This window comes from Bidens hawaiensis, unplaced genomic scaffold (genome assembly GCF_021521415.1).
Source record: "Bidens hawaiensis isolate Kalapana, Puna unplaced genomic scaffold, B.hawaiensis_p1.1 tig00419431_1, whole genome shotgun sequence".
NCBI classification, from domain to species: domain Eukaryota; kingdom Viridiplantae; phylum Streptophyta; class Magnoliopsida; order Asterales; family Asteraceae; genus Bidens; species Bidens hawaiensis.
In genome coordinates, this window is record NW_027504858.1 from 294664 (window position 1) to 310371 (window position 15708).

A 15708-nucleotide genomic window follows, 5' to 3' on the forward strand; every position below is an offset into this window, starting at 1 on the left:
TCATTCTCAACCTCGTGTCGTCTAATATCGTAGCGCCAATTGCGATTGTTTGCTCCGGGAATTTTGGGTTGAGAATCCATTCCTCCGGCGCGTTATCTGCCATTGGAAGTTTGATTCTCCCCTCCCGCGGAGTGCTTGTCACTGCGCACAAATGATCTCGGTGTACAAAAGTTACACCAGTTGGTGTTGGGAACCCCAACGCGCCGTGCGCTGGCGACGGTATGTCGTTGAATTGGGCGATCGTTTCCCTACCCAAGATCATATTGTGGCATGAAGTGGTAGGCAAGACCAAGAAGTTGACAACTTCAGCTCGTTTGTGTTTCTCATCCCCCATAGTCAGTTCAAATTGAATTTGACCTAGGGGATGGATGATTTCATTTGAAACACCAGAGATTGGCGCATTCACGATCTCGAGCCTCGCTTGGTCCGCCGGATCCAATTTCCTGAAACATTGCTCATACATGATGTCTGACTCACTGCCAGTGTCCACCAGGACTTTTGACACCTCATAATGAGCAATGTGTGTAGTGATGACTAGAGGGCTGCTGATGGAAGGGCCTCCCCTGATTCTTGGGAAGATGACTTGTTGCTCGCGCCAGTCTCCTTGGACTTGCGCGCTTCGCTTTCTTGATTTTTGCCCTTGCCTTCCTCCCTCGGCCACACAAATTCTTTTAAACTTCTTGCTGGCTGAGGCTCCCTCTGGTTGCTCATTTTCTGGTCTTGAGCTTTTTACCAGATGAGCCAGCTTGCCGGATTTCACATCCTTCTCAATAGCATCCTTCAAGTGGTGGCATGCATCAGTGTTAAGACCTGTGGATTTGTGAAATTCACAGTACTTGCCACTGTTTGAAGGTCCCTTGTAGTGCAGTGGCTTAGGGCTCTTGAACTGGACGTTCTCAGTGCTCAACACTTGTGAGGGCGTTTTAGTGAGGGGAGTCCAAATTCTTGGCAGAGGTCTGCTAGGATCTCTGCCGCCTTCCCTCCTGTCACCCTCTATGCGACTACGAACGTCTTTTTGGGGCTGGGGTGAACTTGGCTGCGCCTGCTTTTCTGCGGGAGAAAAGCTGGTTTGTTGCAACCTAGACCACACAGTGTTTTGTTTGCCCCTTCTTTCGTTGTTGCGTGGCGCCTCAGCTTGATGCCCTCTTTTTCTTGCTCTGTCTTGAGCAATTTGCTTTTCATTGCTCGCGAAAACTCGCGATGCCTCCATCAGTTTGGCCCAAGTAGTAGGCATGCCATCTTTGCTCACGAGAGCTCTACGGAGTTGATCACTGCGCGCGCCTTGTATAAAGGCCACGCGCAAGAGTTGCTCCGTGATACCCCCGATTGCCAGAGACTCCTGATTGAAACGAGTAATGTAATCTTCAATCGTTTCATCATTCCTGCGCACGCAGTGCATGATGTCATCAGGGTCGCGCGTGTGTCTGCGCTGTTGAACGAAGTGAGCTTGGAATTTTTCCAACAGCTCTTCGAACCCATCGATTTGCCCAGTGGGCAAGCTTTCAAACCAGACACGTGCCGCGCCCGTGAGGCAGCGAGCAAACATGTGACACCAAGTTGGCATCGTCCAGCTTTCTAGGTTTCCAGTGTTATAGAAACCCTGTAAGAAATCGTCTGGATCTGTTGTGCCATCGTATTTGCCCAAACCACTTGGCATCTTAGTTTTGTGCTGGATAGGAGCCTTCGCGATGCACTTCGTGAATTTTGAGTGCTTTACCAGGATGGCTGGCCTGTATGGCGTGGTTACGTCCACTTGCCCTCTCACTGGTGGATTGTACGGTGTGTACAGATCCATATCAGCTCTGGCTCCAGGCGCCACGTTCATGTGCGCGCGGAGCTGTGAGCCTCCCGCATGAGTATCGCGCGTATTTCTCATGCTGTGGACCTCTTCATCACTGAACTCAGCGTGTTCAGTGTGAATAGAGTGACCATCTTCCGGCGTGCGCGCCCTTTTTGTTGTTTGATTGGTTTGCTTGTCAAACGCTAGCCTTTGTGTTAAGTCAGCTAACTTTTTCTGTTTGACCATCTCGTTGTACTTATCCATTAGGCGCCGTTGCTCGTTGATGAGCCAATCTTTAGGATCATTGGCCTCATCTTCTGGACCCATTGGTCCCTTTTGTTTCGCGCCGGTAAGATTTTGGAACGTAAGATCGTCTGGAGGAGTTTCAGTCTGGCAATGAGGAGTTGTGATGAAGGGATGGTTACTGGTGGTGCGCGTAGAATCACGCGGCACCCTCAGAAACTGTTGTCCCTCATTAACATCCTCACGCCCAATATCCCCCAGAACTTGATCACTATCACGGACACCAGAAACCATGGTGAAAATTTTTCAGAGAACTGATGAGATTTTTGTTGCCGTTTGTAACAGGTGATGGCGCCAATGAAGAATCGTGGATCGACTCGCTGGTAGTTGATCTACTTTCCTCGGGTATGATTATGCGATTTCACCGATGGTTCTCCGGAGACTGGATCTTCAACCTACAAAATGAACAACACCGTAAACTTACCCCTCAGAAAGGGACAGAGGGGTCCTCTTTGGGGTAACCCTCCGGTGTGAGAATAAGAGATTGTAGGAGATGATATAAAGTAATCTGAGAGTGAGTAGGGATTTGGAAAGTATTTTCTTGTATGTACTTGCTTACTGTAGCAGTAGTATTGCTCAGTGTAGCTGTGTACTATGTAATATTGCTGTAATGAATTGTACTGTGTAATGCGTTGTACCTCTCTTAGTGAAGGCAGCATGGTATTTATAGTGCTAGGGTTTCCAAATGATTGGGCTCAGATTCTGTTAGGGCCTTTTTGGCCTCCTTCTGTTGATTTGCGCCACGTGTCCTTGGGACACCTGGCGCCTTTACATTGATTATTCTCTTTCACCTGACCCATGTGCAATCACGTGGTGGCACATGGGTTATGCTGAGTTGTCCACCTTTCATTGGCAGCTGTCAATATCAGCATATTCTTATTCCTTAAAAGGATACCTTCTGGAAGGTTGTCTGACGTGCACAATCAAGGTTGTCCTTATCCTGATTTGGATAAGGACGAGGTTGATTATGTGCATGTGCGATATGCGCCCATCCTGAGGATGCGCAAGGTCTTCTCTTTATTCCCACGCGCAGATGTTTCGTGCGCTGATATGATATGCACGAGCATGTAATATGCGCCACGCGCGGATGCGCCACGCGTAGATATGATATGCACGAGCATGTAATATGCGCCACGCACGGATGCGCCACGCGTAGATATGATATGCGTGAGCATGTGATGCGTGAGCATGCGTGATGCGTGAGCATATGTGATGCGGGAGCATGCGTGATGCGTGAGCATATGTGATGCGTGAGCATCTGATGCTTGAGCATATGTGATATGCGTGAGCATATGTGCTATGCGCCATGCGCATAAGTTTTGGCTTTGTGCCTTCATAATATCTTGATTTCAATCCTCTTGTCTTTATCTTGTGGGTTGACCCGCCCCGCTCGAGGTTGAGGCGGGTACATACCTCTTCAGGTACAAAGTTATATAATAACAGTTTCTTTTCAAAATTATAATCCATTTGTTTAGACTTAAGAGCATATGATGTATAATCAGAGGCGGAGCTTAATATAGGTGGGGAGAAGTCTTGAACCCCCTGTTTTTTGGGCTCGGAACTTTTAATTATAGATTTATATCCCACATATTTTGGGTAAATTATAGGCCATATATCTTTGAGATTTTGATTTTAAATACTCTTAACTTTGACACATTGGTAGATAACACTCCCAACTTACGAAATGTTTTCCAACACTTCCAACTTTTAACATATTTTCTTCTGGCACTCCCGGAATAATGAGACACTAACTTTGTTAGTGTTTGGGGTAAAAAATGTTATTTTTTCAAAGTTCAAGTGATAAAATCAAAATTTTAATTTATTATATATTTTACATCCTTCTCCACCCAACCACCACGCCCTCTTCCCTGCCACAACCGCCACCCCACCTCCCTGCCAACAACCACCAATCACCACTGTCATTGAAGACCACGATGAAAGAATCTGTCACCACCACCGTCGTACTTACCCTCACTACCAGATCTAAGGTCACCGTCTTACCCTACCACCGCCCTGCTATCATCACCATCTCCGGCCACCCTGGGTTTCTCTTTGCTTTTACGGTTAGTGCACCACCATCATCACCTCCACTACACACACACAAACACCATCGCCATCATCATCTCTGTATTTTGGATTTTGAAATTGAGAGTTTTGTTGGAAATTAGGTACAGTGGTGGTGGTTTGTGGCTGCAGTGGCGGTGGTTGGTGGCTGCCGATGGTGGTGGCTTGTGGCTGCAGTGGCGGTGGTGGCAGGGAAGAGGAGGTGGAGAAGGATGTGAAATATATAATAAACACAATTTTGATTTTATCCTTTGAACTTTTGAAAATGACACTTTTTACCCCAAACACTAACTTCGTTAGTGCTTCGTTACTCCGGAAGTGCCAAAAAAAACATGTTAAAAGTTAGGAGTGTTGGGAACATTTCGTAAGTTTAGAGTGTTACCGATTAGTCAAAGTTAAGAGTACTTAAAACCAATATCCTTATTTCTTTTAGTATAATAAATACTTATTTTAAAGTAGTTTATATTAATTGTGGAAAGTAACAATCATATTGCTTAAAAAAATTAAAAATATTAGTGTCACACAGTCACAAGGTATGCCTCCTCATTGAGTATGAGTGATGTTTTGTGTAATGTGTACTGTATATGATGTTTTCATTTACAAATCTTCATTGCATAATAACACAAGTAATAGTACTAGGAAGATAATCCTCGGTAAATGACAAAATCTTGACCACCAACTTTGACAAACAAACATGACTTATCTCTTTTAATAACTCATCATATTAAACAGAGCCAATCGTTGTTTGTCATGTCAGCTCATTCAAAACCACACCAGGTTATGTGTAGTGAAGATGTTATAAAATATGGCGTTTTATGACATGTCCAGTTAGTAAAGAGTGAGATTTTGTTTTAGAGATGTAATGGTGTTGTAGCTCATATTATATATATATATATATATATATATATATATATATATATGTATATATATATATCACACACACACAACATATATAATAATAATATTTACCAAACACACCATTGGACTGAATTTGTCGCCCACCCCCAACCCCCAAACATTTTGCCCCTTTTGTAGCCCGGGGGCGGTGTTGTCGCCCCCCAAACCCTCATTATCGTCCTCATTCGTCGCCCAGTATACATACCCTTAGCAGACAAGCCTCTATCTTGCCCGGCATGAAATAACATTCAAAACCAACATAGCATCAACTATCATCAAACTATGCTTTAGCTCTCTCCTAGCCAGATAAAGTCGGAAACTTCAAATTCATCACCGAGTCGGTTCAGAGAGGTTTGTAACAATTAATTGTGAAAGTTTATACCATGAACAACAAAGTAAAGTTTATGGAGGTTTCTTAACTTTTCTTTTCCTCAAAAGAGCAATTCTGTGTTGAGAACTTGAAACATTTAGTTAGTTGGAAATGCATTTCTAACATGTTTTTTTAACAATAAAATATTAAACCAAATAAATAAAAATCTTTCTCAGTACCACCACCGTGTCACCGTCATCATCACCACCACTCCCCTACTGTCACGACCCCATGCTATCACCTCCACTACTACATTGCTACTTCTGTTAAGAAACATCAAACCACACATGACTATTTTGTCAGCAGAGTACCTAGTATGTGCCAATTTCTTTGATAAATACCAAATCATTTAACAAATTTCAATTTCTTAAAAAGAATTGTGAACTGATCGCCCCCATCCCCATGTTTCTAAACATTTACTAATTATAAAACTTAAAAAAAACATGATTTGACTACATATTGAATGCTTGTTTTTTAATATTCTTAATTTCTAAGATTGCACTATGACGTCTTTCAAAAATATTTGTTTTCGATAGTTTAGTTTTGATGTAAATGTCATGTTTCTAAAACTTGTTTCACCTTTTTAATGAAACCTCCATGACCTGTTATTGCAGCGAAATTTGTAAGGTTGGGCAGGCCCGGCTCCGAGAAAACAAATAATTTTGGGTTGAATGCGAAAAATTTTTTGGACCTTAATTAAAAAGAGTATTTTTGTTAGTTTAAACAATTAAATTTTTATATAGGTTTACTTGGTTATAATTTGGTTGTGTAAAAAAATTTTGTATAAAAATAAGATTAAACAAGTCTCAAATGAGAGTTGAACCCATAATCTTTTGGTTGAGAGTAATACTCTTTTGCCACTAGATCAAGCTAGTGGTCTTGTAATTAAGTTTAAACATTAAATATACATATTGTTTTATATAAAAATATATATAAGTTCTTTTAAAAAAAAAATTTGGACCTAATGAGGTATCAGGCCTGTGGCCGTCGACCACCCCGCCACCCTTATGGGCCGGCCCTGGCAAAGGTGACTCGAGCATGAAGGAGACATAAACAAGGAGTTTATGGAAAGGGAGACTTGTGTAGTCATTAACTGATAACTGATTCGACTTCTCATGAGATGTGGTCTAAGTGTGTTGTCGACGGGACGTGCGTGGTTATATTTTTATTATTAAATAAATATTTTGAAATTTTCATGTAATTGAATACAACATACTAAAAAATCATGTAAGCACCAGGTAGGTAATTTTATAGGTTAAAGCTACCAAAAATAAAAATAAAAATAATAATTTGAACACTCAAGTACTAAAATGAGAATAAGAGATGTTAAAAAGGTATTGTTGTATGACAAACCACAAATAAAAAGTACTCTTTTTATTTCAAATTTGTCTAAATTAACAACAAACCAAAAAGAACATGAAAGCCAAAAAGAAGTGTCAATGAAACAAGGCTCTTCCAAATGCATACAAGATAACTATAATGTCCAACATACCACCAATAATACTCAACCCATGGGCCATGGACCCTTTAAAAGTAAAAGAGTGTTTCACACTTCCACTCTTTTCTCATAACAAAACTTCAACATGTCACAACAGTTCACCCAACAAAACATATAACACTACTCCAATCATATAATTTTTCATTCAATCAACTATCCATAATACCAAAAAAGTGACCAGTTTTGAGTTTCGACACATACATCTAGATACATCGACGATACGATAATACTATCTACACGAGCCTTCAAACCTCCGGCTTACATGGTCATTAAACTATAGCATATGTGGATGTACATAAGCACTATTGTTAACTGATTAAGGCCTAATAAAATTAGTTTAACTTGCAAGTGAAGGAAGATCCAACTCTTACTAGACCCACCAACTACCACTCAAAAGCAAAATAAGCTCCCCTCTTTAATCTACTTTATAACTTTACATTCTTAATGGCTGCATCTTAAGTCTTAACACAACCCTCAAACATAGACTTCTACTCTTCCATCAGCATCTTCAGTAAACTGCATTATTTGACCAAAACTCATAAATAAACGAATATTATAGCTGGTCAAACCAAGACAGTTTGAGTGGTTTGACAATATATCCTCTTAGCCAATAATTATTATATATTTTATGATTTATGACATTAATACCCTTATGTTAAAACTTTGACTATAATAGTAGATTGTAGGGTATAATTAGGTAAATACGATATTTAAAGTCATTTTTTTATTAGATAATTATTTTTTAAGAATTAGGCGTGATAGCGAACCAATTACCGGTTCCCTGGTCAGATCAATTGAACTGAATTTAAGAACTGATTTACGTTATAAAAACTAATATATATATATATATGTATATATATATATATATGAATATACCTTATGTTTGTTGCGAATTTAAAACGTCAATAAAATATTAGAACTTAAATAAATATTTAAAATATGAAGTCTAAAATAATAAACTACTAATATATGAGATTGAACTAAATAAACTGGAAATCCGGTTTAACCAACTGCTCCGATTGGTTCAAATCGGGGACCGGTCCCTCGTTAAAACCTTGCCCGAAACCAAAACTTTTATATAATTACTCCGTATTATATATGCACTAAATACCCAAAAGTGAGACATATATTATTAACCTCCTCCATATGAATAGTGTTCTTTCTTCTTTTTGAAAGCTGATTTGAGAACCAACAAGAAAGCAACCACCATCCCCAGTGCCGCTAGCCCACCGAAAACAATTGCCACCGTTTTCTGCGTATTGTCTCTTCCGTCCCCACCGTCGTCCTCTATCTCTGCCGCCCCTGTCTCCACACCACCAACAGTGCCACCGTCATCTCCTGTCACCACCAACACGCCAAATTAATGAAACCCGTACTTGTAATTGTCGTCTTTCTAATACAAATCCTGCCATAAGGATTTGTACCTTCTGCATAATTGTTTTATTCCCCAGGTGCTTTTTGATACTATTTTATATTCAAATAATTTATTTCATTATTTTAAAATTAGAAGAATTAGTGGACACAAATGGGGCTTCTGAACTACCCGAGATTTGCTCGCTAAAAATTCAAAATAATTCGCGTATGAACAATCTCAAGCGTGAGCTCAGGCTTAAAAATAATCTTGTTTAACAAATGAACTTGAGCCCAAGCCTTAAATTAAGCTTGTTTAATAAACGAGTCCGAGCTCAAGTTTAAATACAAACTTGTTTAATAAACAAACCCGAGCTCAAGCCTGAAGATAAGTTTGTTTAATAAACGAGCCCGAGCCTAGGGGCGAAGCATAGTGAGTGCCAGTGGTGTCCCAGCATCCCTTTTTCGCGAAGTAGTGTAATTTTTGCCGTTTTTCGTCTGAAAATTTTAAACGTAGTGTAAATTTACCCATTTGTGACCAAAAAATTAACCACCCCCCCCCCTCTCGTTTATGATTTTTTAAAATACATTTTTAGTCCGTCTCCCCGGCATTCTTGTCTTAACTTAGTCACTGCTCGAGCCGTCTTGCAAGCCTAAATGAGCCTATTACTTGCATAATTTTATTTTTTTTGTTTAACATGCTTGATAATAGTTTTATACTAATAGTTATTACTATATGAATAAGTAAAATAAAAACAATTTCTATGCAGATATATTATCATTTAAATATACAAATATATAAAATAATTTTTAAAAAAATAATAAATAATAATCTTGAAAAAAATAATAATGAATTTACCGGCGCCGGGTACTCCGTCGGGATAATACGTATAACTAACATAACACTGCTGAAGAAACACATGACCGGAAACCGAACTCCGGCACTCACTCCGCCCGATCTCCGCCGCACTCTTCACACAGTTGACACACTCCCCACCTTCCAAATCACCTTCACACTGTCCCAAAACATAAACCATCTGATACACACCAGCATAATACCCTCTTGATCCATTACCAACACCTTTCGGCACCAACGACAACGCCGCCTCCAACCTCCCGTCAAACCCTGACCCACCCGCGTCACGCGAGCTGCACTGCTTGTACAGCAGCTCCGTCGGCGGCGCTTGTGGGAACCCGACCACCTCGTACCGCATGTAACAACCGACAAGCTGTGCTCTGGCCGCGATGACGTCATGTTTGCAGACGTTTTGGATGGTGTCTGGGAGGTTTTTGACGCAGGTGTTGCAGTCGGAGTTTGATAAGTCTCCACGGCATTGGAACAGGCCGGTGATGGAAGTGGTAGTGGATGAATCGTTGTCTCCGGCGGTGGTTTTGAAGAAGGTGGTGGTGGATGATTGTGAGACGAGTGTTGTGTAGAGGGTTTTGAGGTTTTGGGATGCGAGTGGGCTTTGGAAGTTTTGGTTGGCGCAGCCTTTGTAGATTAGGGTGGTGAGATCGGTGGTGGTGGTGGTGGTGGTGGTGGTGAGGAGGAGGAGGAAGAGGTGGAGGAGATGGGTTTCCGGTGAGGCCATTTGAGGGTTATTGTGTGTAATGTATTGTGTTCACACCATTTCTTTCTGCAAGGGGTTTTTGTGGGGAGGTGGTGATAGTACTAATTTTAGTGTGTGCGTTATAATTTTGGTCTTATACTTTGTGTGTGTCTACATGTTTAATCCTTTGAATAAAATATTTGTCTTTTTTTTATAGAGCGTCAAATCTTATAAACTAGAAAATTCGGTTTGTGTTTAGCAAATAGTTTGCGTTATTTGAGCAGGTATGAAAAGTAGAGGTTGTGTGGTTCAATATGTGTGTTGCTACTGAGACACGATAGGAATTCAATTGGTATTAATTATGTTTGTATGACGATGTGTAAAAATGAGAATGAGAAAACATTTGTAAATTTATTAAAAGACATTTGTAACTAAACGAAAGAGAAAATCTCAAATATGGTTGTGGTGTAAATGAACCTATGCTATCAAACTCACGAGTTGAGGTCAAGTACCTAATGAAAGATAAAACACAAAAAATATAAAGTATTCAGTTAATTGGTTAGTTAAATGTGTAAGTTGACTAAAATAAATATAAAAATGTGGTAAAAATTGGCCATGTGGACCAAGGTTAATGATTATTAATATTTTATGTTATTTTAAAAAATAATTAACATGTGAAGAAACTTTAATATACAAAAATATGTTATTATTATTATTATTATTATTATTATTTTTTTTTTTCATATTTGCTCATCACATTACATCATAAGTTCATATCATGTGTTGTTAAATTGCTTTTTTTACTTTGCTCTTTTGACTTGTATTACTCAAATAAAGTGTAATTTCAATAATTTCTTGTGTTCTTATATACACATTATTTGAAAATAAGCTTGAAATTTGAGGTTGTTTAGTTAACAATTAAGTTTTAAAGCAAATAACGCAAAAGGCAAACACGTTTTCCTCTTTTATTTATTTTAATTTTATTTTGTTGTTTATTGCATGAAATTTATGTATGACCTTTATTGGTTGTTATAAAAGATAATGAAACGTGTAAAGGAAAATAAGAAATTAATCGTGAAGAAAGAGGATAGTTGTTAGCTTTAATTTTGATAATGCAATACAAGATGGATTTTATAAATATGATTTAAAATAATCACTAAGCATAATAACATATGTATAGTTGGATACTTATATACTAAAAGGTGGGAAGGTTAAAAACCCATATGGCCATCCTCTCTCTGTGTCCCTCTGATCTATTCTTTGACCACGTGGACCCCACAAGCCCCAATATAGTCATATTTGGAATAACCAACCCACATAATTTTATACAACTTTCACTAAATATATATGTTGTTGGGCGATGCAATTAATTCCCAATTATGATTTGTAGTTAAGTATAGGTAGGTAGGAGGTGATTTGTATTTCATTATTATCCACCAACACGTCGGAGCCACGTCCATCACCCGACGATGGCTCATCTTCGTGCCACCCCCTTAGTCCCTTTAGGTGTCATTGCGGTAATGCCCAACCGCTCTGTCATCCCTACTGTCGCTGCATAAGTCATGACAACTCTCCAGGTTGCACTCTTGTGCCGAGTCGGATGGTTAACGCCCCTGGGTGATACTTCGGTGAACTTAACCATAGCCATTTTGGTTTATTAAAAAAAAGCCACGAATTAGGTTTGTTTTTCGAAAGGCAACTATACTAGTTTTACCAGAGATTCCTCGAAGCTTCAAAAGGATTTCAACTAGTTGTTTTTGGAATTTATCATTTGTTAAAGGCGTGTTTATTGAATCCATATTCATTCCTTTGGTTGTTGATTCTTTCAAGAAAAAATAATACTTCTTTATGACTTTTTATTAAAACAGTGAATCGATTCGGTTGAGTTAACTTTGATTTGCAAGTTTTCGTAACCAGGGGTGGTAAACGAGCCATGGTCATGAGGTTGCATGTCTACCCCGTTGCTAACTCGAAAATTTAGCACAAACTCAAAATTGTTTTGGACACGTAAATGACACAAATGTTTGTGATTTGACACAAAAGCAATCCATTTAACCATTTTTTTTGTATTATTATTATTTAGAATTTAATTTTTGTAACAAAAAATATAAATAACTATAAAACAATTATTTTTTAACTAAAAAAGGTCAATTATCTTATAATATGACTTAAAAATACTTATCACAACATCAAATCAATGAGCTAAAAATCAAACATGTTAAATGGGTTTAACCGTGAACTCGTTAAGGTGACCTAAACTAAACATGTTTAGCTAAATGTGTTTACTCGTTTAACTTACGCTAACCCGAATCTATTAACTATATATTAAAGGACAACGTGAAAACAGAGTCCAACATGCTATTGCGTTGCTTTTGTTATTGTTATTTTTTGTTTTATTTGATTTATATACGAGGTAAATATAACTTAATTTGAGATATTTAACAAATTACAGGTCAGCGGTCTGGAAAAATTGTGCGCTTGATATATAGGTAATTTGAGTCTCTAGGGTTTTACAAAATTGTGTTTGGTTCATGTGTTTTTTTAGTTCTTGCTATTTTTTTTCTTTTATTTTTCTTAACTAAGTTTTTGTTTCTTTTAACGTGTCTGTTCACGTTACGTTGCGTTTATAACTTTAACGGTTTCGTCGAAGACGCTAAGTATTTTGTGATTTAACGACGGTTTTTATTACCTTTGTTTTTTTTCCTATGAACCAACTACCACGACACAAAAATCTTAAAATCTAGCTCCGGTGCGTAGTTTATCGCGTAACGCGCGTGGGAATCACCTAGTTGGTATTAAACCCAAACCCACGATTTATGGTTATTTTCTTGTTTACTTGGCCCAGCATAATTTAATACTTGCATCAATAGAAAGGGCGGGAAAAGAGCAAGAAGAAGAAGAAGACGAAGATGGGTGTTTGGTCTCACCCTGACATATCACTAGAAGAGTTGGTGAAACTGATCAAAGGGTTTGTTGATATCCTCATTTTAGCATCTGGGTATCAATCATCTGGTCAATTTGCTCACTGGGATCCGATAAATATCAAGAAAGCTTTCCAGTGGGCTCTTTTCTTCGAGAATGTGAGTTATATTGTTCCAATTGAATCAAATAATCACGAATTGGATCCATTATATTATATAATTCAATGCGATAGTGATTTTAGCTTCCATTTCTTTTATAGTTGCATTAGATTTGGGTTTATGAGATGCATATTTGACCTAACTACCCCTAACAATAAACTAGGGGTATGCACGGTTCTGTTTGGGTCGGTTTTGGGCTACAACTGTACCAAAAACCAAAACTTTGGCTTTTGAATTTTTGAAAACCGTTAAGTTTTGGTTCGGTCTCGGTTTTTTCGATTTTGCCATTTGAGCATGAAAATTTTGGGCCGAAAAAAAAAATTGACCCAAAATAATGAATTTGTGCTAAAGTATTTGAGTTACATATTTATTAAATTCTTATAAATTACTTAAGATAACAAATAGAAAATGAAAGTCTCTAAATTGGGCCTGGTTTGATTTTTTTCGGTTTTTTTTATTACATGCAAAAAATCCTTAAAACCAAACCGTCGTTTTTTTTTCTGTTTGTTTTTTTTTTGTTTCGGATTGGTTTTCTTGGTTTCATGCAATCCCCTGTGCATTAAACACCTGATTATCTATCTTTTTAGGTGTTCAAGGGCATTGATGGAGACCAGGAACCTGTGAGTGAACTTGATGCAGCCATTTCTGAACTCACATCCAATCCTCATTTCCCACAGGTGGGAATTTCAGATTATTCATCTTTAAAGTTTGTTTTTCAATATACTTTGTTGAGAAAAAATGTAAACTTACTTAACTACCCTCACCCTTGTTGTGAAGCAGGGTCTTACACATCTGTCATCTGCTACACTTAGTAAAGCAAGGTTTTTTATACTAGAACATCTAATTCGCGCGCTACCTATGAGGGATTCGCATATGAAGGCGGTTTTAAAAGCAACTATTGAAATGGATCTTGATGAACTTCAGAAGACAGAATTTAACTACTTAGATGTGTATATGGGCAAGTTGAAGCTGCAAAATGAGGAGGGTATAATGGACTTTTCACCTATGCGCTATACTAGTAATTATAAACAACATGTGAAGGCTAAAGACGATATAAAAGCCGATTTGACAACGTTTGCTATTCAAGGGATTAAGAAAAGGCAACATGCGGTTTCATGTGTTTCATCGATGGAGGCAAGTGTAGGTGTTCTTGCTAAGACCATAACACAAGTAAACTTGAATGATGATTTGCTTCAAGAACAACAAAATCATCCAAAGGCTTATGTGTAAGAACTATAATATGCATCATGTTCTTTCTTAAAACATTTTGTTGACAATATATTAAATAAGTGATTGGTTATTTGAACCAGGTGGAATCATTGGCACACAAGAAATCTTTCATATCTACTTGATAAACGGACTATCAGGTTAGTTTCTGGTGCAAGCATGATTTTTTCTGCCCCTAAAGTTCAGTGGGCGCAAGTTTTTGAATGGCTAGATATGTCAGAAGATGATAATGCCAACTTATGGGAAACGATTGTGAGTAATTTGTTTCACACCTCTTTTGACTTGGTTACTTTATTACATATGCACTCATACTGTATAGTGACAGGAGCTTTTACTGGTAGGATGTATATCAAGCAGATGGAATGATATAATTCACCATTTTATGTCTGTTTCTCACGAACAACCGCGTAGTTTCTCCACGTTATATGAAGGAGTGCACAAATTGATAATTGAAAGATTTCAAAACATCGATTCTATGCAACAAAATGAACACTCTAAGGTAGTCTTTCTGTTACAAATGTTAATGTAATTCAGTTGATTTACGTATTATTACAATTTTGTGGCAAATGGACTTCTTTTATATAAAAAGACCATGTTTTTAAACATGTTGCAGAAGGAACATGAAATCATTGAGTATCTTGAACATAAATTAAGCAATCAAATTCATCATTTGTGGAAACTCTCCCCTGTGCTTGCAGCAGCCTCACTTCCTCCGTGGTAAAGGCTTTTATTATTATTATTATTATTATTATTATTATTATTATTATTATTATTATTTCATTTTACCGAAAACCAGAAATTATGACACAATTTCTTGAATAAACTTATTTTGTGTGTGATTGTTGATATTTGTAGGTCCCGTTTATTTGAAATGTATGCAGGTGAATTATTGAGTCAATTCAAAGGGAAAACTACTAAGATTGGGTATCTATATTTTATAAACTTTATTCTTGCTCTTCATATTGCTGAGCGGTTTCTTGATTTGGATTACTATAAATTTTATTCTACAGATGTTGCAGCTGTATTGATGATAACAAGGAGCATGTAGAATGTAAGTTTTTCATCTGAAACGTATTACTTATTAATGATTTAGCAGAGTCCCATGAAAATTTTAAATTATCAGTATAATCTTGTTTTCAATAGTAAAAAGGTGAATTACTGAACAATAATTGTTAACTGCAAAACTTACAAATGTAAAAAGCTTAATGGTATACGAGATTAAATGGTGAAAATCTTGTGGCAGGTGAAGTTGTAGAGAGGATTTGGTGTCTCTACATGTTTCATGTATCTAAAAGTCGGTCATAATGTCACTTGAAAAGCTAGCTGGTAAGCCTTCTGTTGTGTATATGCAATCAAGGAACATTCTATAATCTTCTTTTTATGGTTTTACCAATGACATAAAAGGTCATGTAGTGACGTGGCTCTCGATTCAAAGTAAATTTGAGATTTTATATAAATGAACAATTATGCATTTTTTTTCTTTCTAAGGGATAATGTCACGCATGTCATTCAGATATCTTATTAAGAGGTTTACTGCACATATTCAATGGTTGTGGCACAATTTCTTGAAAAATAAACATGCAACTTAT

At 37.7% G+C, this 15708-nt stretch overlaps 1 protein-coding gene and 1 long non-coding RNA gene across 2 annotated transcripts; one reads left to right on the top strand and one right to left on the bottom strand.

Moving 5' to 3' along the window:
* Window positions 1-7183: 7183 nt before the first annotated feature.
* Window positions 7184-9855, bottom strand: LOC143608788 (plasmodesmata-located protein 1-like). Its single transcript, XM_077083730.1, has 3 exons — window positions 9122-9855; window positions 8050-8250; window positions 7184-7428 (listed from the first exon to the last, which is right to left on the bottom strand). Exons 1-3 carry the CDS (start codon window positions 9852-9854, stop codon window positions 7421-7423), a joined length of 942 nt encoding a protein of 313 aa, XP_076939845.1. The 5' UTR covers window position 9855; the 3' UTR covers window positions 7184-7420.
* Window positions 9856-14968: 5113 nt separating this feature from the next.
* Window positions 14969-15470, top strand: LOC143608808 (uncharacterized). Its single transcript, XR_013149326.1, has 3 exons — window positions 14969-15043; window positions 15130-15170; window positions 15363-15470. It is a non-coding gene; the product is annotated as an uncharacterized LOC143608808 (long non-coding RNA).
* Window positions 15471-15708: the final 238 nt, after the last annotated feature.